Below are 23,426 nucleotides of genomic sequence, written 5' to 3'. Positions count from 1 at the left end.
GAATCTACTCAAAGAGTATTTTAAGCTTCAGAAGTATTTTTTGCTAAGAATGTAGCAATCGCGCATGTTTCGAAACAAATTCAAGGTCATTCATCGCGTGGTTTCTCACATTCACAAATCAGATCGTGTGGATCGTGTGTGTTTCTGTCGATGGGAAATCAAAATGATGTGAGAATTACAATAAAGTTTGCGATTCTTGATGACATACAAATACTCTTGACTTCATTTTGTCTGTGCGGAAATTCTTTCATGGACATAGGCCTCCAATGCAATTGGCAAATTGCAATGAATGTTGTGTCGCTCGCCGGTGTCCGTATAAATAGTCCGTTTTGATTCTGATTTCTTGTTTTGTGAATTGTGTGTTTCTGTTAATCCGTGTCCCAGAAAATTGCAAGCACTTTCGCACTAGTCCGAACTCCGAAGCCAGGATACCAACCGCTATACCCGTCAATCGCTTCACCCACCCGTCCCCACTCGTCCTACACGCCAACACGTCACGTCCCACAATCCTCTCCTCTACACCTCGAACCCCGATGCGGGTGGGACGGTCACATTTATCTTACGTAAGCAGTTCCTCAGGAGCGGCTCTTGTGCGGCTGGGTAACCACAAGGCCCTGAAACCGGTGACCGTTTGCGAGGCTGGGTCAGGTGGCTCGTCCCTCGAGACTGAGACGGTCTCAGCCTCGGTGACGCACCCGGGTGGCCACTCAATATACCTACCCTGAGGGTGGCCTCCCAGACCAATGCGTAACATAACATACTTCCGGCTCTGAAATATTCTTAGATCGGAAGGGTCTTGCCCAATAAAGAACAAAAATACAGAACAGCAGCACACCCAAAGTAAGTTGACTCCCCGTCTTAGGGCACAGGGTGCCACCGTTTTTTCGCCACAGGGGCCGCTGGGTAGCCTGCCCGAGCAATCAGTTGTGCCTGACCGGTGACCCGGCGGTACGCGGCCCGCGGGCTTGCTTGCTTTGACCATATACGGCCTAGACTCTGACTATGTTCACACGTTTCCAGAGCCTATTTTAAGGGAATTTGACTGGGGGGGCAACCTGGAAAATTGTCTCTAATAATCCATCAACCCTCGCCCGTATTGGTATTTTCCAGCTGCGAACGTATATGGGGGGGGGGGTCCGTTGGACCTTCCCCCTTGCCGTTTCGACCCTGCTCGAGCTAGAGCTTCGTGGAAAAGACGACCGTGTTGCCCGTGATGAAAGGAAGCCGATGATACCCAATTTTAACCCTCGCCGACCCTCGCCGACACAGGGGGGGGGGGTTGATGCAACCCCCCTAAGGTTTTTTCGCGAATAACTCGCGTAAAAAGCTGCCGATTGCAACGAAACTTTCAGTACCCTCGCATTTATCAATTTTACACCTACCCTGAAAATTTCATGACCCTGACCCAAATGACCTTTGACCTGTGACCTACTTTCCGAGACCATGTTTGGCCGGAATCACGATTCGGCGTATGTCGACTCGCATTAGCCGCGCTTTTGCAAGCTTTTCGTGCTTTCAAACGTTCAAACATGTGATTTGATGTTGCTCCCATGCATTAGGGTGGATGTCAAGGTCACCTGAAGGTCAGGTCAGGTCAGTGACCTTTGATGACCTCGGTTCACTTTTTCGAGTTTTACATGTTTCTAGGCCAGTTTTTGGAGCTGAATTCGAATTTAGCAACCCGATGAACATTTACGAAGCCTAGTTTTAGTGCCTTTGTAACATGTTACGAAGCTGTCAGAGGCGGTTGACACCTACTAGGAATACCCGGCAGGACCCCTACTGGTTGACCTGACCTGACCTGACCCGACCTGGACTAAATGCATGAAGACATCATCTGTGATCAAAACTCACATGATATCATTCGGATCAGCACCCCGAAAAAACCCCATAGCAGCCACACTTTACGACGTTCTAACAGGTCCCGATTTTCCCGATTTTCGGGTCATTGACCTGACCTGGAAGGTCACCCGATGACCTAGGACATTAAAATTGGATATCATCGGCTTCCTCTCGTGACGGGCAGCACGCTCGTTTTTTCCGCGAAGCTCTAGCTCGATCAGGGGCCAAACGCGAGGGGGGGTCGTACCAACCCCCCCCCCCCTTGTGCCGTCGAAGGACGCAAAATGGCCTGTGCCGGCGAGTGTTAAGGTCCTAGGTCGTCATCACTTGACCTTCCAGGTCAGGTCAATGACCCAAAAGTCGGGAAAATCGAGACCTGTTAGAGCATCGTAAAGGGTGGCTGCTATGTTTTTTCGGGGTGATGATCACGAATATCATGTTAGTTATGATTATAGATGATGTCTTCATGCATTTAGGCCAGGTCGGGTCAGGTCAACCAGTAAGGGTTTTGCCGGGTGTTCGTAGTAGGTGGCAACCGCCTCTGACAGCCTCGTAACATGTTACGAAGGCACCAAAACTACTTCGCAAACGGTCAAATGGTTGCTAAATTCGAATTTAGCTCCAAAAACTAGCCTAGAATCTTATAGAACTCGAAAATGTGAACCGAGGTCATCAAAGGTAAATGACCTGACCTGACCTTCCGGTGACCTTGACACCCACCCTAATGCATGGGAGCAGCATCATATCCCATGTTTGAACGTTTGAAACCACGAAAAGACTGCAAACGAGCGACTAATGCGAGGCGACATGCGCCGAATCGCAATCCCGGCCAAACATGGTGCCATGGTGCTAGGCCGCCGGTGCATCTGAAAGAACTGTGGGTGCCCCTGACAAGCCTGAAGTTCCAACGACAGGCCCGTGGTGCCCCTGACAGGCCCATGATGCCCTTGCGAGGCCGTTGGTGTCCCTGCTAGGCCGGTGGTGCCTCTGCTAGGCCGCTGGTGCCCCTGGGCCCTGAGAGGACTGTGGTGCTCCTGACAAGCCTGGAGTGTCCCCGACAGGCACGTGGTGCCACTTACAGGCCCAAGATGTCCCTGCGAGGCCGGTGGTGCTCCTGCCAGGCATGTGGTGTCCCTGCTAGGCCTCTGGTTCCCCTGACAGGCCTGTGGTGTCCCTGCTAGGCCTCTGGTTCCCCTGACAGGCCTGTGGTGTCCCTTGGCCCTGACAAGCTTGAGGTGCCCCCGACAGGCCCGTGGTGTCGCTGACAGGTCCGTGGTGCCCTTGCTAGGCCTGTGGTGCCTCTGGCAGGCCTGTGGTGCCCCTGGCGGGCCTGTGGTGGTATCCCTGACAGGCCCAAGGTGGCGCCCCTGCGAGGCCGGTGGGGCCTCTGGCAGGTCTGTGGTGCCCCTGGCAGACCTATGGTGCTCTTCCTAGGTCGATGGTGCTCCCAACAGGTCTGTGGTGCCCCTGACAGGCCGGTGGTGCCCCGGGCAGGCCTGTGGTGTCCCCGGGCCAAAGGGGGCGGGGGTCATAACCCATATGACCCACCATTGGATCCACCACTGGTCATTACTTGCAGACTGACTCATTTGACATCCATTGCAAAACAAGTCACAGTTGTATGTTTGTCACCGTGTTCCTTTATGCCCATTTTTATAGTGGGCACATCTCGACGACTGGGGGGGCAATTCTGTTGAGTGCGGGGGCATTTGCCCCCCCAGTTAACATGTTAAAATAGGCCCTGCACGTTTCCCCAGCATAGCCGGACCATGGATCTTCAGGGGCGGCACAGCGGACCGTCAGCAGCACGGTGGCGGCGCCGTCCCTTCTCGGAGACCGGGCGGCAGAACGGCCCGTGGGGGCGCCCTCGCGATAAGCCTACCCCAAGACGCCGCCGAGTGGGTTCAAAGTCGGGCCGGCCGCCGCCTGCGCGTGCCCTGAGGAGGGGAGCCACCCGCCGCGGGCGATGGGGACGGAGCGGGGTACGGGGCCGCCGCTGAGGGCCGCCTCAGTCTCGGTCTGGGACGCGGTGTCGGCACTCCTCCTCTGCCATGGGTTCCGTGCTGTGCCGTCCGGCGCCGCCCGAGCCGGAGCCGTCGCTGCCGGCGCCCGGTGACGAGCCCGTGTGCCCGGGGTTCCCGTACCCGGCGCTGCTGCGCAGCCACGGCTGGCCGCCGCAGCCGGGCCCGGCGGCCGCCCTCCAGCTGCGTCTGCTGGTCGAGCTCAGTAAGCCGCCGAGCCAGGCGCCCACAGCCGTCTGCGAGTGCCCGTTCCCCGGCAGCGGGCCCGCACAGGCCTGCCCGTGCATGAACGAGTCGCCGGAGGCAGACCTGCGCCGGAAGGACTCGTCCTATGAGATCAGCATGGGACACCGCTACCAGCGCATGCCGGCGCGCTGCCTGCGCCGCTGCGAGCACTGCTGCAAGCTCATCGTCTGCTTCTTCCACAAGTGGCTCGTCTGCATCGGTAAGGCGGCGGGGATTGTGATATTGGTGATCGGACGCGACTGCGAGTTACTGATGGTCTGTGCTGTATGCATGCTCTATTGATTCTCGTTTGTAATGCTTTCGTGCACTAATTATGCTCTGAGTTCTAGTAAAACTATTTTTATCGGATTTATGTAAATCGGTGACAAGAATTTATTGCAATCAGCATTCAGCACCAGTCTTCGATTCCAGTTATTCAAGTAGGTACAGGCTTTTTCGGAATGTTAGAAAAATCGTCTATATCCGTTATCCGTAATTCTCGATGGCTATTCTACATGTCATAAGTTGTTTGATTGTCGTATATTCCAATCGGTGTTGATTGACTCACAGTACCTACTGTTCGACAGTGACAATTTAGTCCATGAATAGGTATTGAATACTTAGATAATTTTTGCGTTTAGCCGTATTGGGGCTTAGCTGTAAATTGTTAATTATGGATACTTTCGGGCTAATCCGTCACCGTCTGTCCTCTAATATTAGACTGCTGACTGCTGGTAGGTATGTGACAGGAGGATAAAAGCAGGAAATCAGCTAATGACATTTCAAGCATCAAGCTTTCACGGGCATATGAAGTGCCTAATGGTAGGTCATAGCTGCTCAAGTGGTAATTGAAGAGGTTGTTCTGTACGATTAGATTATAGTGACATTGCTTTGAACGGTCGGCTGATAAGACTTTCCGTTTCCCGCGTCTGTTAGTGATTTGTGAATGACTGATCGTATTAACCCGCGCCCTGCTGGGGGTCCTGGATTTCCACGCCCTGCTGGGGGGGGGGGGTGTTTGAACACCCCCCCCCCTTGTAACTCGGCTACTGGGCCACGTAGCGACACGCGGAAGGCGGCGTTCGAAAGAGCGTAAAAAATAATGACGAAATCACTTCGGTCAATTTTTTGGTCAGGTCAAAGGTCAGGTCACCAGAGGTCATTGAAGGCAAAATTTCGCCGATTTCCAGGTCGAATGTCGAAAATTTCCAAGAAGCCAACGCATAACTCGGGAACCAATAGAGCTACAGCGCCGCGGAAAAGCGCATTCGATAGCCCTATTAACGCCCTTTCTGAGTAATTCTCTCAGATTTGACCTAAGGTCAACGGTTTTGCCTGCAGGGGGCAAAAACTGCAAAAATAGCCGATATTTTCGAAAACAGTTTTTCTGCAATAACTTTTGACCCAAGCCTTGTACGAGCTTACTTTTACCGGCATCGTGTTCCTCTCGTCAAGACGCATCGAATGAACTATAACTTGACCTTGAAAGGTCAACTTGAAAATTTGACCTCAGGTCAAGGTCATGACCTGACCGGAAAGGGTCATGTTGCATATCAGTCGATCCGTATCGTCGAGCTGAACACATCTAAGGCGTTTTCATCGCTCTAGCATGCCTCTATCAAAAGTTATTTGCGAAAAACTGTTAGATACCATTCGTGACCTAAGATGACCTCAGGGCATAAACAAGGGTCACGGACACCATTTTCAAGTTCAGTGTGTCTAAACCACTTGTAATTCGGTGTTTGGGAGTGTGTATAATGTCTTTCATCCAAAAGAGGCGCATTTCAATTTTCTCCCATTGACTTATAATGGGGAGGTCGCAAAATTGACCTGACCTTAGGTCATCGATATCAAAATTCTGAGATAAACATTTTGTACATGCTATTGCTCTTAGCAATCGCTGAAAGTTTCAAAGCGATCGGTCACTCGGTGTAGCTATGACAGACATTGAAAGTTTTTATGAGGTGAGGTCACTTCAAGTGACCTGGTGACCTGACCTTGAATGACCTAGGTCTGAAATTTTTACAACATGTGTAGAATTGATGTATGATAAGGTATACCAAAAACGGCGGCGCTTCGCGCCGCCGTTTTTGAGATATTCGCGAAAAACCACAAGGGGGGGTGTTCAAACACCCCCCCCAGCAGGGCGCGGGTTAATCCGTCCTACCCCTGTGACCGATTGGCACCTCATTGTGGTCTCCCTCCGCTAATCGTCTGTCGGCGCGTCTCCGGTGTCCCCCCCCCCGCTATTAGCGGCGACAGTGGTGTCCGCTAATTGACCTGACCGTCGGTCCCCCGCTGTGAAACCCGAGCCGACGGGTAGCGGCGGGCCGAGAGTGATCCCCGGGGCGGGCGGCCGGCCCGTCACCGGCACCGCCGAGTGAATGGGGGACTGTCAGTGGGTGGGCAGCGGCCGTCAGACATCCCCCAATCACCCGATCCCCACACTGCCGGCCGATTAGACCGATCCCGGCGGTACGGATCTAATCGGTGGCTGTGACTGCGTGCGGTCGGTGGGTGTCGACGGGGGACAGGGACTGTCGGGGTTTACGGTAATTAGGAACTACCGGATTTCGATGAAATACTTCATTCTAATAACGACAAGAAGAATAGTAATGGAAACTCGCTAAGCAAAATTCGAAAAGTCGGCATTTGAATGTTAGCACGCAGGTTTGTTATCGTGGCAGCCGTCTTACCAGTCACACTGATTAGGAGACGTTTAACAATCCTATGTCGCCACTTCCGATAGGACGTGTCCAGTGTCCACTGCCAATGCATTAGTAGTCTGATAACCAAAAATGTGTTATCAGTTTGCATCCAGGACTGAGCCGGAAGATGCCTTATCCCAAGACTTTTATCTCTATATTACCCAGTGCCGTTATCTCGCGCTCACAGTCCTCACTCCTCAGGTGGCATTATCAGCTGCGCCGGGGGAAGCGCCCTATCCCGAGTCGTTATCTCGGCATTAGTCCCTCAGTGGGTCGGGAGACCGGACGTGCGTGGGGGAGGGGGAGGGAGGGGAGTCGGCGTCTCGTGTGGCTCGCGGATGTGCGTGAAGGGGAGGGGGAGGGGGTCGGCGTCTCGTATGACTCGTGGATGTGCGTGGAGGCAGATAGCGGCGATATCGCAGCTGATAGCGGTCCGGCCCCGGGCGTGGTCCTTCGTGCGCCCGCCGAACCGTCCCCTCCGAGGGAGAGAGGTTGCGAAAAAGACGAGTTTGCTGGAAAATATTTTTATCACTGATACGATATCGTGTTTGGGATGGGACAAACGGGTAGGCCTCACCGTTTTTAGTCAGCACGTAGGTCGGCTCAATTTGATGTTCCGTTCCGGATAACCGTTGCGAACAAGAGGTACATTTTACAAGCATTCACTTGCAATACGCTCTTTTCCTTTTGTCGACAGACTGCAAGTTCAAGATCCACGATAAGTGCAAGGGCCTGGTGAACCGCGAGTGCGCGGCGCTCATGGCGCTCCAGGAGCCCAAGTTTCAGCTGCTCATCTGCCCGGAGCGTGGTCTGGGCGCGCAGAGGAACCGCTGCGCAGAGTGTAGGACGCGCATCCTGCCCCGTGAGTACCCGTGTGGTGAGGCCGAGCCCGCGGCGTGTGCTAATTAGTGGTCGTTATTGTGACCGGATCACTGTCACCTTCTCTCCTCAGCTCGGGAGCGATCTGCTCCGCCCGCACTGTCGCCGACTCCCCAGTCCATTAGATCTGTCCTGTGCGCTGACCTGCCCTGACAACCGTCTCCTCCCCCGCAGCCCATCGATATCTACCAGTCCCGCCCTGGCCACTGTTTCCGACTCCCTGTCTCCGACCACTCGTGCCTGCTCTAACCGGCCTAACCGCCGTCTGACATCTCCATCCACAGCCCACGAGCGCTCGGCCCTGATCTGACTTCATCCGCCCTGACCACCGTCTCTCGTCTCCCCCCGCAGCCCGGGAGCGCTCGGCCCTGACCACCGTCTCTCGTCTCCCCCCGCAGCCCAGGATCGTTTGGCGCGCGGCCGCCTCTACTGGGAGAAGGACGAGGAGGTGCGCTCGTTCCGGCGCTGCGACTACAGCGGCCGCTACTACTGCGTGCTCTGCATCCGCGACCACCGCTGTCACATCCCGGCGCGCGTCATCCGAAACTGGGACTGGACCAAACGACGGGTACGGATAACGCGAGGCCAGGAATACCACGAGCCGACTTCTTTAAACGTTTTTTTTTTTCTTCTATTGGCTGCTTATTTGGCTTAAACTTCGGAAAGCGGTCAGACCTTTATGCTCAGCAAATAAAGTAGCCCGTAAAAATTTACCGGACTGTAACTGAATCAAGTAAACTGTGACCGTTTACCGGACTGTTAACTGGAACGTCAACCGCGGATAGTTGATCGTTAACCCTGCAACTTTTAACTTTTTTATTTCACCCTTAGGTGTCGATGGGAATTATGCGATATCTGAAGTATATGCACTCTCAGCCGGTCATCAACCTCGAGAAAATCAATTCACAGATCTTCATTCATGTGAATGAGCTGGGACAAGTGAGGGTAAGTTCTCAACATAAAAACGAACACCACAATCTTCGTAAAATCCGGTGACGACTGAATAACTGATCATCGTTTTACGATTAAAATGCCTCGTTAGGGATCGAGTTTTACCTGCTTGGCATATGTACAGCCCACCGCTAAAGTAATGTAGGGTTTTACCAATCTCAACGGTTGGCTTTGACTGGCGATTGTTTAATGCGGAGTGATCGAAAAGTAGATGTCAATAGCTAAAGTTGCAGCTGCAAGGGTGACGATACATATAAGCTACATTCAAAGTTTCATTGTAGTCTGGCTAATCGTTCCTAAGCTTCAGAAGCAGAACATACCCATGACTGAAACCCCACAGTACTTCTGCTGTGGACTGTACTTTACAATTTGCGCTAATTAAATCGAATGTTTCCCACGCGCTGACTCTCCGTCCTCCCTGTCCAGGAGATGCGCCGGGACCTGAGCGTCATGTTCAGCGGCTTCCTGAAGTCGTGCTCGGACTCTAGCGTGGCGGGCCTGCTGAGCGCCTTCGAGGGCCGCCCGCACCTGCTGGACAGTCCCGACCTGTACAGCATGAGCGATCTGGAGCAGGTGCGCTCCAAGGCGCTGCTCAAGCTGCTGGTGAAGACGGTGGGCCTGTGCCGCGCGCACATCCGCGCCAGGTGTCTGGTGAGTGGAAGCCGGGAGAGGCGAATTATTAATGTTGTTTTCTCTCAGATTGGTTTCGTAAAATGTGGCCCGCTCTTGCTTTCTGTTTTAGTTGCTTCTCTTGAATTATATCACGCTGTCTGAAGTCGTTCTATGGATCATCTGCGTAAGACCCTTTTCTCCTATAATAACCTCGCCCGCTCCGTCCCCCAGACGTGCCGCAGTAAGGGCCAGCAGTGCCCCGTCTGTGAGAACTCGGCGCTGCTCTTCCCGTTCGACCAGTTCGTGGTGTGCTGCGCGCGCTGCAGCCGTCACCTGCACGCGCACTGCGCACCGCCGCGCGCCGAGGGTGCAGAGATCCTCTGTCGGCCCGAGTGTGCCGGCAGCGAGCCGACGCCGAGCCGCTGCAGCCCGCAGCGTCAGCTGGACACCGTGCCGGAGGCACCGGGGGGCGGGGGAGCCACCGGCGGACACCCGCCCAGCTCGGCACGCACGGTGCCGCCCGGCGCCCGGGCGCGCCGCGGGCCCGGCTCCAGTACCGGCAGCACCACGGCCAGCGCCACGCCGCGCACGCTGGCCCGCACTCCCATGTCAGAGGCGTGGGCACGCGCTCTCTACAAGGACCGTCTGCTGCAGGAGCAGGAAGATCGCGAGCGACGCCAGAGGGCCAAACCGTGACGGGCCGCGAGCGCCGCCAGAGGGCCAAACCGTGACGGGCCGCGAGCGCCGCCAGAGGGCCAAACCGTGACGGACCGGGGAGATCGTGCGACCTGGAGAGGTCCTGTAAAGTGTTTGATGGATCACTGGTGACCTACGATAGGTAGCTGGCAGAGACTGGTTCACTGACGCTTCTATTGCATACGGCAGGAAGTGACATCGTAGTCTACAAAGGCGTTGCTTATTTGCGGGTATTTCGACGTCATTTCCAAGGTCATTTTAGCTACGTAAGGACGTTTTAATCGAGATGGAATGGTGTGACTCGCTCTTTCATTTCTTTCTTTCATTCTGGCTGTTTTAGTACGGAAGTCGAGTTTTCACAAAATGGCGTCAGACGAACCCTCGATCCGTTTGTGTATCTTTTTATCTACCCCTGGGCTAAGTTACTGACGATTCCCCAATAGGTCCTTTCAAAACCAAGAACGATAAGATTAAGTTGTTTAGCCTTAGCGAAGGACAGGTTTGGGGCGCCGGTTGTGTAATTTTTAGACCGATGATCTCTGTATCTGGCAGCTCCAAGCTACTCGTAGGTTTAAGTTCTTGCCAAGTGTTTCGCTGAACTTTCGTCATCGTTTCTCAAGCGCCCTACCATCTTATGCAAAGTCTAGACTTGGAGAGTCGAGCTCAGACTAGCAAAGAGTCGGTGGGAGTCCCAGACTAGACGGTCTGAGAGTGTGAGTGCTGGGCCAAAGCCGTTTCACGTTTAGATGCCCTGACGTGCATTCGTGTCGTGCTCGTATCGTGTTTTGTAAAATGCAATGTCGTACTCAAACCATTCCCTGCGGCAGCTAAGTAGCACATTCACTTGCCGCGCTCTTTGAGCTGTGTCGTGCACTTTGTCTCGTCGTAGTTACCAGTGTTGACAGCTACATGTGTTAGAAAACCGGGTCAGAACATGTCGACTGGATTCCTGTGCGGTGTTACGGCCAAGTTAGGCTCCAACTCGCCACATTTGCGGTAGGTAATCGACACATAATTATCGGTGTACCAGTCGAGGAAGCGCATTTCCTGTTTTTGGGTACCTATTGCTTTTCGATAAAATTGTGCGTGTCATCACGGTTCTCAGTTGCCGTTTCAGCGCATCGCATGATGAAGCTGTTAAGTACAATGTTATTCGTGTAACCCTAGCGTCTAGACAGGATGCGTCTTTCACGTATAAATACACGTTCAAATAGATAACCACGTATTTAGTGACCTGACTGGAACGATTATGACCTAAATTACGCGTAACCACAGAATGCGATTTCCGTTTACTTTCGCAGTTGGCAAGTTGTGCATCTTACTCTCGGGGTCAACTTTATCTCTGATCACGACAGTATGTTAGCTAATAGCACTAAAAATTGCCATGCAAATTTACAATCATATTAATTACTGACTCACTGATACCTATCACCAATTACTGACAACCGATGTTCACTTCACATCGGTTGAATTGAACTGACATCTGGTGTGAGCTGACACGCATGAACCTCGTCTGAGCATGAACCAGAAAACCAGCCCTGTTCCGCGTGATGTTTTGATTTTTGACGGCTGGAGCTGGAGTAAACGGAAAAATGAACGGAGAAGGGCACCAGACGGCGGACGAAGTTATCCCTCCGACTCTATGTCACTTCTTGGTCTCACGCATCTTTGCTCCTTTGATGTTCAAGGGTTTATGGGATTGGGGGCATTTAGGAAGCATGATTGTTTGCAGGCCGGACTCCAGAGAATGTACTGAAACTGTTTTTCAGCGTCCGGTTAGAAAATTCCGGGTGGCCGAAACAATTTAGAACCAATTAAGGATGCCTGCTGCCTTTAAAACCGCACGCAGTACCGAGTACGTCCACTCATTTATTTCAACTAGCTGCGGTCGCTCCTAACAACCACAGACTGTCCCGTCAGGAGTCTCTCACATCGAGCCCCGAAGTACTTACCTCGAGCCCCGGAAATGTGCCGGGGCACCGAGCTCTTACCAACGTGACCGCGAGTCCCAGCATCAATTGAGATATGGGGCGGACAACTTCGGACATGCCTTGCACTATTGCCACTTGCCAGTCTTGCATTGATAGATTCTGAAGTTTATCGTAGATGTCATATGAGATCTGTGGGATTTTAAGTTTGAATGATGGACTTCGGTGATCCCGGCTTTCACACGGGTTTGACTTAGGCGTAAATTGCTGCTCTAAGCACTTGAAAATAGTTCTTGGTTTCATGTTTATTTAATTCCAGAATAAGTATAATTCGATGCTTTTTTCCAAAATTTGTTTTCCAAAATATTTTTGTTTAATAAATAGTTTATAACATCTGATTCAAGAGCAAAAGTCATATCAGAATGACGCCGATGTTTTCAAATCGTTTGTGCTGCATTCTGGGTAGATACGTGAAGTTCGGATTCGCGCATGCGCAGTTCAGTTTCGTAGTAGGGCAGGTGGGAAAATGGCGGCGGGTGGGTCGCTCGACGATCTCTTGAACAGTAAAGTGGACGAAAGGGCATTTTCTGCACTGGTTGGTACATTGGAGGATCAATTGTACTCTGGACAAGCCCAGGGCACAGTGACAACTACAGCGAGTGGTGTTATTCCACGGAACAATGCTGCACCGGTGGTCAGTTTGTCCAGCGCCGTGCCTGCGGACGGTCGCGTGCCAGCGAACGGCGCACAGCATGTGGTTTCAACTCCTCAAAGTGACAGTAAACCTGTTTCTCTGAATGTCCCCAGAAGTGTGGCTGTCAGTAGCGCTGGCCCTAGAAGTGCTTCTGTTCTCAGCCAAGCAGGTGTCATACAAACTGCTCACTTCCCCGCCAGCGGTCTCAGCACGGCCGCTGGCGCGGGGAATGCGCCTGGTGCTGTGAACAATGCTAGTGCTATGAAAATAGTGCAAACTGCTGTGACGCAAGCATCAGCATCTGCCAGTAGAACCTACACCATCAACAGCACTAGCTTGCCAAATGGCTCTACAAGCAGTGCGCAAAGTGTGATAACGAATGGTAAACAGAGTATGACAGTAGGTAACAAAGTGGTAAATGTAGCACAGACCTCGAGTGCTCCCACTGTAATAACAGTGAACAGACCTGCAAATGTGGCTGCCCAAGGAGTTCCTGTTGCCACTAACCCTTCAGTGGCTAGTGGGGTTCAAATCCTCAATGTCAGCCAGACGCGAACTCAGACACCTGGTGTCCAAGGGCAAAAGACCCTTGCACCTCGTGTTTTGCTGTCCCCACAAGTTGTCAACAGAGCAGCACAGCCAGGAGTAAGTACTGGAAAGGTTTTCAATGTTAAATGTTTTTTTTTAATTTCAAAAATGTTCAGTGTCATCACTCTTACAATCTTAATTTATACCTTTTTTTGTTTAAAATGTATATCACATCTAATTTTTTTTAGCAGAAATTAGTTACCACCTCTCCCTGGTATGGGGAGCAAGAAGCAGCTGATTAGGGTCAGACTAGATTAAGGCTAGATAACAGGTACATGACCTGCTACTTAATTTAATTTTTTATGAAAAGATACCTTTGATTAGCTAATAGGTGTTGCATGTGGTGATATGATACCTGCAAGGTTTGTGGTTGCACCTGGTTTTATTCAGATTACCGTGACTGTGAGTGTGGGGTGCTCTCTGCGGCTCCTCTCTGATGCACCGCTCTGTCTCTGTGGTGTTCAGCAGCCGATCACCCTGCAGACCCTGCAGAGTCTGCAGGGCTCCGGCTCGGGACACCTGCTGGTTAAGACAGAGAACGGCCAGCTGAAGCTGATTCAGCTGCCGGTCCAGGGCGCCAACACCTCCACCGCTGTCTGCTTTGTGGGCACAGCCACCACCTCCACACCCAATATGTACAAGGTAATTAGCTGCCGGCCATGCACACTGCACCCAATCGCTGTACTCTCTGTTCTGAATGCCTATTTTCATTTATTTTGTGCTGTGGTTCTATATGATAGGTGCTAAATGAATTTCAAAATCTTATGGTTTGATCATGCTTGTAATCTGTGCACATCTCTTCCACTTTCCACAACATAGGCCACATTCTTTAGAATCTATGATCTGCAGTGCATGTAGCAAAGCTATTGGCAGTCTGTGGAATGAAATCAATTTGTGATGTAACTGCTTGCTAACATGTGTGAAAAATACTTTAGATTTTACTTGCCTTGTAGCATTGCAAGGCAGGGAAATTTACACAGGATATGACCTTCCTGATTCCTGATACCCCAGTGATGACTCTTGACCTGCCAGTGCTGCCCCTATGCCTAATATCTTCTGCTTGGCATGTTTTCATCAATGTGCTTATCTTGCTGTACTCATCATTGTTGCTAGGGCTCTCCCAATTGCCAAAAAGCAGCACAGTATTTATTGTGCGACGCCCTCGATAAGAGCTGTACAGCGCCGCTCTGGTCCCGGCCGGCCGGCCCGGAGACGGTCTGTCGGTGCGCCGCTCCCGAGGGCGCTCGGAGGGGCGGCGGCGGCGTGCGGTGACACGCCCGTCTCCTGTCCGGCAGTCGGTGGCGGTCAGCAGCGCAGCCGGCGGCGGCGGCGTCTCGGCGGCGGCGCCGCAGCAGCGGCCGGCGCCCGCGCCGCGACACCCGCACGCGCCGCACGGCCACCAGCTGCCCACCATTTACAAGGTGCGACACGGCCCACTTGCCTGTCCCAGAGCCCGCCGCTGTACACTGGCCGGGCGCGGGGCCGACTGGCGCGATCCATCCCTGGCCGCTGCTCCCCGCAGGTGGCTGCTCTGCTTCTCCCGTCCTCAGCTTCCTACAGCTCGGTGGCTGAATGAGCCATTATTCAACCCTTGCTGTAAACTTCTCAGGCTTGGGAACTTATGGCTAGGCACTGCCTTACTAACAGACCCATTCTTAAAACCAATCCTTTTCAGCGATTATGGTATGAAACTGATGCTATGGCTGAAATGTGTGTTTGGCTGTTAATTGTTGCACGTTTCTTTCGTGATACAATTTCAGCTGCAGTTAGTTGCATGTCCTCTGACAATTTCATAGTGTTCTCAGGCTAAATGTTTCGCTATGAGTTTGCCTTCAGCACCATCCTGACAGATAGCTCCATTTTAAACCTGAAAAAACTTCTGGATCTTTGGTCAGGTGAATAATGTTATTCGAGTATTAAACGGAATTAAAGCTGTAAAGATGAGTGTGTTTCAGTCTGTCCTGGTCAAATGCTTCTGCTATGATATTTTGTCTAAGCATTGAACATTTAAGTGGTAACATTTTAGTAGGAATGAACTAAGCTGAAAGCCCGACTATGGTACTAGGTCACCGTGCTGATACCGGCCCGCCCCCACACACACACCGTCCGGCGCTGTCCCCCCGCCTCTGACCGGTCTCCGTCCCTGTGTCGGCAGAGCCCCGTGCAGGCGGCGGCCACCCCGCGCTCCGCCACGGCGGTGGCCGTGACGGCGGCGGCCAGCCCGGCGCCGGCGGCCGCGCCCGCGCAGACCGCAGCGCAGAGCACAGCCCAGGTGAGGAGCGGCTGCTGCCGCCGGCGGACTGCCGACCGCCGTGTGTTCAGTTATAGCGGGTAGTAACTGCGAGCCAGCGCTCTGGAGGGTCTGCTAGCTCACTATTGCGGAAATGCAGTGTGCCTGGCACCTGGATCAACGGATTCTAAGTGTGTCGTGGGATTTGTATTCCGATGCATTTCACCTCATTAGCCAGAGAGTGCTGCTATTCTTTGCTCTGTTTTACTGAAGGTGCCCGTTACTTCGACGACTCACTTTGTAGAGGCTATTGCGTTCGGTGGCTTGGGCTTGGACCCTTTTTAAAATAAACGTTTGAAAACAAAAAAACAAATTCCGGGACCAGTGCCGATGTTAGGGACTCTTGTCTTGGCGCTCTCTCGCCGCATTCCAAATAAAACACCGATGAAGCCCAAAGATCATATCAATGCAGGCTAACGTTACTCTTCAAGTCGTCTTGAAGCCACGCATGATGGGCTTAGGGTTTGCCCATTCGGATGAGGAGCCCTGAGCGACGCTGCCGCAGCGGCAGCGCCCCCAGGTGCCGCCACTGCGCCCACTGGGTGCCGCCGCTTCCCGTCCCTCACGGCGCCCCCGCCCCGTCCGTCCCTGCCGTCAGCCGCAGGGAGCCATGGCGCCCGACACGGCCAAACAAAAGTGCCGCAACTTCCTGGCCACGCTGCTGCGGCTGGCCAAGGACCAGCCGGACTCTGTGGCGCGCAACGTGCGCATGCTGATCCAGAGCCTGATCGACGGCCGCACCGAGCCGGAGACGTTCACCACGCGGCTGCAGCAGGAGCTCAACTCGTCGCCGCAGCCCTGCCTGGTGCCCTTTCTCAAGGTGAGTGCCGTGAACAGACCGCTCCGTCCCAACGAGTTGTGCTTCTCTGCAGTCATCCAATCGTAGCATGCTGTAATGTATCGTGACAAGATAATGTACCGTACGTCTATCAATGAACTGATGTGCTATGTGCAAGTGTGCCATGGTACCTCTGTCTGCCGAGGTCTGTTTCCGTTCGTTGAGAGCAGGCTCTGACCCACCCCGTGTCCTCCCTGCAGAAGAGCCTGCCGTTCCTGCGCCAGTCGCTGTTCAGCCGTGAGATCACCATCGAGGGCGTCAAGCCGCCGCCCTCCTCGGCGCTCTCGGCGGCCCCTGTGGCCGGCGCCGTGCCCGTTATGCAGGTACGAGAGCGGGACTCCAAGCCGGCCGGCTGTGTGAGGTCGGGCTGACGCTGACACGGGTCAGGGATCGGTCTGACCGGACACCAATGTGAGAGACGAGAGGTCACGGTCCGACCCATCCGACTGCTGATTCTGACGTCCAAATCTGATGCCATAGTGACATCATGGTCTTTGCCTAACATGGCCCTGATCCGACCTCAACCACAGCTGATCTTGACGCCTTGACCTGAGTCTGGATTACAACTACTCAAGTCATGTGCCATTTGCTGTCCACTCTAGTGCCAAAAATGCAACGAATGCATGTTATTTTTTATCAAGCACTGGTTCTGCGCAATATTTCTTTTCATGCCGTTGCATTTTCGCGTTATGCCATTTTACGACGCTTTAAATGTTTTCAGTGTATTTTGTTCAGCGAATGAAGTTTAAAACAATAATATTCTTTAAGCATTGATTTTCAATCAGCTGTGATGTGTAGCTCAATGTCAGCGATGCACGTTATTGTTATTTTGCTATGCTTGTTGAGCCGACACAGCCAGGGGACATGGGCTGCCAGCCCCGAGATTACTTTACTGCCCCGGCCAGTCGCCCTGCCGCGCTGCTTCCCTTCATCGCTCCTCGTTTGCTGAAAGCAGTTATTAGCTGTTGCCACCACCTAAATAATGTCCCGATATTTTGCAGCTAAAATTGACTTTGCAGAAGTGTGAATGCAATTTTGCCTTTTTCTCCTAATCGGTTAAGCAAAGACTCCAATTCGCCGCTTTGCTTTTAGTTCGCCTATTTTCGCTTTACTCAAGTTACCCTAAAGCATTTTGGTTTGGCGCAGCTTTCTAATGCTCTAGGGGTTGTCATTCAGGCATCAATTCAACATAAGATTACGTTTCAATTGTGGCAAATAATTGCGATGTTTAAAGATTGACATCCAATTCATGTCAGATCGTTTCATTGAAGGCAGGGTTCGCCGATGACCACTGTGTAGTCCGGGCGCTCAAAAGCCCCAATTCATCATCGAAGGCAGAACTATTTCGCTCGTCCCTACTGGTACTAGGAGACCTGCAGCAGCAGGGCATACTTCATTGACCGCCGTCCCTCTGTGGGCCGTGTCCCCTGGCCGGCTCTGTGTCTGGTTCTGCCCGCCTCTCTGTGTCTCGGTAGCGCAGCACTGGTACGGTACGTGTGTGTCTGTGTGTGCGCGGCAGGTGCAGCGGCCGGCGGCGGCGGCGGCGCGGCCGGCCGGCGCGGCTGCTGCCGGACGCACGGTGACGGCGGCCGTCTCTGCCACGGGCGCGGCCGGCTCGGCGGCCGGCCACCAGGTGCGCCTGGTGACCGGCGCCGGCGCCCAGCCGCGCAACGTCTCGGCCGGTCACCCAGCGCTGCTCGGCATACAGCCAGTACGTGAAGGACTCACAGATACTCACACAGATACAGATACTGAGACTCAGATACAGACACCCGGCGCTGCTCGGCATACAGCCAGTACGTGATCGGAGTTTCATACACATACATACAGATACAAACGCACAGCTACAGACAGAGACACACTATGTAGATCACCCGGCGCTGCTCGGCATATTACAGCCAGTACGTGAGACGGCGGCTCACAGATACAGAGATATTGACGGATACAGGGCAGGGTTCTCGTCTTAGCTGCCACGCCAGCCTGCTATATGTAAAATATTTGTTTGCTTCGCTGCTACATATTATCACGCTCATGTTTTTGAACGGGATGTTTATTATTCATTTCTTTGCTTTGTCATGATTGTAACGCATGATTGTCCACGAATGTGTTTCTGGGAGCAAAAGCTCTTTTTTTTGTTGCCTGCTTGTTTCTGGGAGCAAAAGCTCTTTTTTGTTGCCTGCTTGTTCAATTATTTGTCGTATACTGGATAGATGCCGATGCCCACGGTGTCACACAGATGAAACTGATCACCATTATTGGTGGGAGAACAGTGAACACTGACGCTTCCTGCCCGCAGTTACGCTCTAACCGGCCCCCCTCGCTGTCCGCAGTCGGCCACCAAGGTGGTTCGCTCTCCGGCGGTGACGGCCGCCTCCGCCGCCTCCCCCGCGGCAGTGGGCACCGTCTCGGGCATCACCGTCAACCGGCAGCCAACCCCGTCCGCCGTCCGGCAGAACAAGAAACTCAACTTCAAGTGAGTGTCGGTGCGGGACGCTGTCGAGACACTGTCGGGGTCGGTGCCGGAAGGGATGGCTAGTCTGGAGGGATGTAGCTCAATCTGGTGTCGAGAAGTCACCGATACTGATTTTAGAAGGACATCACACCTTGGCACCTTGACATCTTGGCAATCAGATTCATGTATGAAGTAAATTATTTAAAAACTTGTTTTCCCTGGCCTGTTGCTGACCCCTTCACGTCCACCCCCTCCCTTCGCAGGTCGTCGACGTTCGAGTCGGGTCAGGATGACGACATAAACGACGTGGCGGCGATGGGCGGGGTGAACCTGCAGGAGGAGTCGCAGCACATCCTGGACGGCACCGAGTACGTGGGCACCCAGATCCGATCCGTCAAGGACGAGACCTTCCTGCCCAGCGCCGCCCTCCAGCTGAAAATCAGACGAATCGGTGAGTGGGACGGTGTGCGGCAGGGTGGCCCTTGGACTGTGTCATATGGACTGACGACATTTCGACACCTTTTTTTTAACCCCACATCTGCTCTCCCGTGAATTTCCGGGAGGCACGAAAGATCTCCTTTTAAAAGTGTCCAATCGTCCGATCCTGATCAAATATGTGTGTTCGTAGGCCTGTTCTGGTATTGCTTTATCTGCCAAGACAGACAAACTTGAGAAAAATCGAGTGATTGTACCTTTTTTGAAGGTCTCTAACCAATTTGTCTGAAATTCACCGGAGAACAAATGTGGGGTTAAAAAAGGTGTCGATTTGTGCCATGTGAGTGCGCAGTGCGCTGTCCTGGGAGGGTTTGGTGATTGGCGATGACTGGAAGGGATGGTAGCGCGCAGTAGGGTGACTGTAGTGGAGGTCACCAGTCATTAAGTCTTGCCCTTGATGTGAGTCCTGCCAGCTATGGTACGGTGCAGACTGCAGATGCCTGACCTGTATGTGTGACTCGTTCCCAGCAATGCGTCACGGTCTGGAGGAGCCCGGCGCGGACGTGGTGGTCTGACCTCTGTACCCCGTTCCCAGCGATGCGTCACGGTCTGGAGGAGCCCGGCGCGGACGTGGTGGTCTGACCTCTGTACCCCGTTCCCAGCGATGCGTCACGGTCTGGAGGAGCCCGGCGCGGACAATGTGGTAGTCTGACTTATAGCTGACCTTTCTCCCGTTCCTAGCGATGCGCCACGGTCTGGAGGAGCCCGGCGCGGACGTGGTGGTCTGACCTGTATGTGTGACTCGTTCCCAGCGATGCGCCACGGTCTGGAGGAGCCCGGCGCGGACGTGGTGGTCTGACCTCTGTACCCCGTTCCCAGCGATGCGCCACGGTCTGGAGGAGCCCGGCGCGGACGTTGTGGCGCTGGTGTCGCACGCCACTCAGGAGCGGCTCAAGACGCTGCTCGAACAGGTGGCCATCATCGCCGAACACCGCATGGAGGTCGTCAAGGTGCGGACACCGCCTCACAAAATGGGCTAATCGTGTCTATGGATTGTTGAATATTGTAAATCGTTTGAGTCTTTTTTTGTTGTAAATTTCTAGCCGGTTCGGCGATCGGGAGAAGCACTAGAGCAACACCGTATTTCTTGGGTCCTTAGCTTGGAACTTCCGCGACGTAAAATGTGACGGCTCATTAAAAGTTAAGATCATGTTGCAGACTTGAGTACCCAATATTCCGGCTTTTACGTCTCGTACCACTGTGACTTCTATCTGACCCTCCCCCACCCGTCTGCTCCCCGTCTGATCAGTCGGAGCCGGGCTACGACGTATCGCGGGACGTGCGAGGACAGCTGCGCTTCCTCGAGGAGCTCGATAAGCTGGAACAGAAACGACACGAGGAGACGGAGCGCGAGATGCTGCTCAGGGCCGCCAAGAGCCGCTCCAAAACGGAGGACCCCGAGCAGGCCAAACTCAAGGCCAAGGCAAAGGAGGTAGGTCATAATGTTCTCCGGGCATAGACGGTGGACTGTGTGTACACTCCGGCAAGTGAACACTGAGACGGATATTATCCCCACCCGAGCCCTACGACTCTGTCCTCACCCAGGACTCTGTAGGAGCGCTGTGTCGTGATTCTCCTGTCCGAAGATGGGGATGGAGGAGGCTGGCTGCGCTGGCTGGCTCAGGTAGCACGCGACTGGCTGAGCTGTTCATTGTTGTATGCTGACACCGACCCCTCCGTCCCACACTACCCACAGATGCAGAGTGTCGAGATGGAGGAGGTGTAGGAGACGCTGGGATCTCTACTGTAGCGTTATGTGTGCTGACTTCTCGGTCCGGTCCCGTCCACAGAATATGCAGCGAGTCGAGATGGAGGAGGTGCGGCAGCGCGAGACTGGCTGAGCTCCTGTACTACTGACTCCTTTGTCCGGTCCGTCCACAGATGCAGCGAGTCGAGATGGAGGAGGTGCGGCAGGAGAGGGCCCCTGTTCAGTGCTTTGTGCTGACTCCCTGTTCCTCCGTTCCACAGATGCAGCGAGTGGAGATGGAGGAGGTGCGGCAGCGCGAGGCTAACATTACGGCCCTGATGGCCATCGGTCCGAGGAAGAAGCCGCGGCTGGAGGGAGACGCGCCCGCCGGGGACGGCGCCACTGTGACCGGCCAGCTCAGCCAGAGACAGGTGCGGGGCGCGGGCGGCCGGGTGGGGTGTGAAGGGGTGCAGGTTTTGGAATGGGTGGTGGGAGGGTGGCAGGTCGCAAGTTTGGTGTCAGAGGGAAGGAGTGTTTCAGACAGGGCAGGTGATATCCACCAGCGACTTCTGTGGAGCTGGAAAACCTGAGAGGTGGCAACTAACTAACGGTGAAAAACCTAGAATTGTCAGTCCAATTATTGTAACTCAATAGTACCTTAGAATTAACAGTGTATAGCAATGATACCACCGTAGTTACTGGTCCCGAAGCATCAAGATCTCATTGGCTACTCAGTCCTAACTCACAACAGTCCCGTTTTAGCCGTTTTGCTCTGTTCTGCAAATAAGTGTATGGTATGTAGTTTGATAGTAGCCGCTTTACATACTTGATACGCGTTACTCCGTGATTCGCCTCGTCATGTCTCATTGCGGGACTGACAACTTCGAGGCGAGAGCGGTATCCGCACATTCATGGTTGCAGTTCAATTCCTCACATGCACTCCGAGTAAGCTTCATTTCAGCGAGGCTGTCCTTGCACCTTGTGATCTCTATCGGTGGACGTCTTGTGTATTTATTTTGCCGCGTATGCAATTGTCGCATATCTCCGGGTATGTTTATTTATCTGTGCATGCGTTTGTCACCTCTTAGATCCCGGCACGTTACTAATCAGACTAATGTGTAAATATGTGCATGCCCGCGTCCCTGTCAGGTCGTCGTGCGTTACTGGTCTTTGTATCCCGTCAAATTCCAGTCAATTACTGGCTTCTGTCTGTATTCCTGCTCCGTCAGATCCCGGCGTGTCTCTCACCCGTGTTCTTTCCCGTCAGATTCCGATATGTCGCTGAGCTCCGTCTGTGTCCCTGCTCCTTCGGTTCCCGATGTGTAACTAAGCTCTGTCTGTGCCCCGTCCGTCAGATTCCGGTCCGGCCGCGGGTGAAGCGGGTCAACATCCGCGACCTGCTGTTTGTGCTGGAGCAGGAGCGCGGCCTGCAGCGGTCTGAGCGGCTCTACCAGCTGCTACACAAGTAGCCCCGCCCGCCGCGCCGGCCCTGGCGTGTTCTAGCGCCCGTTGTTACTGCCTCGGTGCCCCGGCGCCCGCCCCGCCCCGCCCCGTCCGCACGGACCCGTGGACGACGGAGACGGACGGACGGACGCGCTGTTTGGACCGGAGAGGTGCAAGTGTGTGAGCGTGTGTGAGCGGAGTCTGATCGCCGGACAGTCACGTGTATTTTTATCAGCGGTTGTTGGTTTTGCTTGTGTATGTGATAACGGGCTGCGTGTGCCCGTCGATGTTTTCACGCGGCCGCCCCCGCCCCCGCCCCCGCCCGCTCCCACCCCCGACTGGTCGGCTGAGGTCTCTGGCTCCCGCCCCACGCATAGGCTTTCGTCTTCCGTTCTCTCGGCCTTGTTGGTCCATCGGCGAGCGCTTGGCGCCACTTGTGCGCCGCTCGCGCGCCCTCCCGCCGTTTTCGGAGCCGCGCCGGCCGGCAAACGCAAGTACAAACCGACCCGCCGGCCGGCCGGCCGGTGCCGCCCCCTCCTCCCGCCCCGCCCCGCCCCGCCCCCGCCCCGGCGCTGGCACGTGGCTGCGAGTGTGTGAGTGTGTGCGCGTGTGGTAATAGCCCGTCGCGGGCCCGTTAAAGCACTGTACATACGACATATTCGCCTTCACTCGCGCTGCGCCGCGTCCATGGGCGGCGGCCGGCCCGGGGCGGGGGCGGCGCGCGCCGGCCGCCCCCGCCCGCGCGCCGCCGCCGCCGCCGCCGCCCGCCTGTTTTTACCCACTATCACGCCCGGCGCGTCAGTGATTGAAACATGAGAAATAATAGATAACTATGGGAGACGTCTGTTGTTTGGCATCGAGTGAGCTTGTGGATTGCTGGGATTAGAGATGTTCGAGACGGGCTCTGGAGGCGTTTCTAGTATTAAACACAGCTATAATCATGTCACGATAACCGTCAATAATTGATGGCTTAGCAGTTTGGAAACAAATGGTAGGACCTACTTCTAAACACGGCTTATGAATAAGTGATATCCGGAATCCTAGACGGATGCCGATCTACCGGATGGTTTAGAAAAT

The 23,426-nt window shown here is 54.0% G+C and overlaps 2 protein-coding genes across 7 annotated transcripts; both read left to right on the top strand.

Moving 5' to 3' along the window:
• Positions 1-88: 88 nt before the first annotated feature.
• LOC122388329 (differentially expressed in FDCP 8 homolog) lies at positions 89-11,152 on the top strand. The gene is made up of 7 exons (XM_043379312.1): positions 89-168; positions 3,600-4,308; positions 7,494-7,658; positions 8,074-8,243; positions 8,507-8,620; positions 9,053-9,277; positions 9,470-11,152. Exons 2-7 carry the CDS (start codon positions 3,894-3,896, stop codon positions 9,932-9,934), a joined length of 1,554 nt encoding a protein of 517 aa, XP_043235247.1. The 5' UTR covers positions 89-168; positions 3,600-3,893; the 3' UTR covers positions 9,935-11,152.
• Positions 11,153-12,368: 1,216 nt separating this feature from the next.
• On the top strand, positions 12,369-23,190 carry LOC122388344 (transcription initiation factor TFIID subunit 4-like). Of its 6 annotated transcripts, none has more exons than XM_043379364.1 (13): positions 12,369-13,201; positions 13,610-13,786; positions 14,440-14,565; positions 15,300-15,416; positions 16,039-16,254; positions 16,473-16,595; positions 17,792-17,983; positions 18,603-18,745; positions 18,988-19,175; positions 20,039-20,169; positions 20,469-20,651; positions 21,188-21,337; positions 22,262-23,190. In XM_043379364.1, exons 1-13 carry the CDS (start codon positions 12,389-12,391, stop codon positions 22,373-22,375), a joined length of 2,673 nt encoding a protein of 890 aa, XP_043235299.1. In that variant the 5' UTR covers positions 12,369-12,388; the 3' UTR covers positions 22,376-23,190. The 6 variants fall into 6 exon arrangements, with proteins under 6 accessions (XP_043235299.1, XP_043235297.1, XP_043235300.1 ...); XM_043379362.1 differs by having other exon boundaries at positions 16,033-16,254; XM_043379363.1 differs by having other exon boundaries at positions 12,371-13,201; positions 13,613-13,786; positions 16,033-16,254.
• The last annotated feature ends 236 nt before the right edge of the window (positions 23,191-23,426 follow it).

This window comes from Amphibalanus amphitrite, unplaced genomic scaffold (genome assembly GCF_019059575.1).
Source record: "Amphibalanus amphitrite isolate SeventyFive unplaced genomic scaffold, NRLGWU_Aamphi_draft 000318F_arrow, whole genome shotgun sequence".
Lineage (NCBI taxonomy): Eukaryota > Metazoa > Arthropoda > Thecostraca > Balanomorpha > Balanidae > Amphibalanus > Amphibalanus amphitrite.
This window is presented reverse-complemented; position numbering and strand designations above follow the sequence as displayed.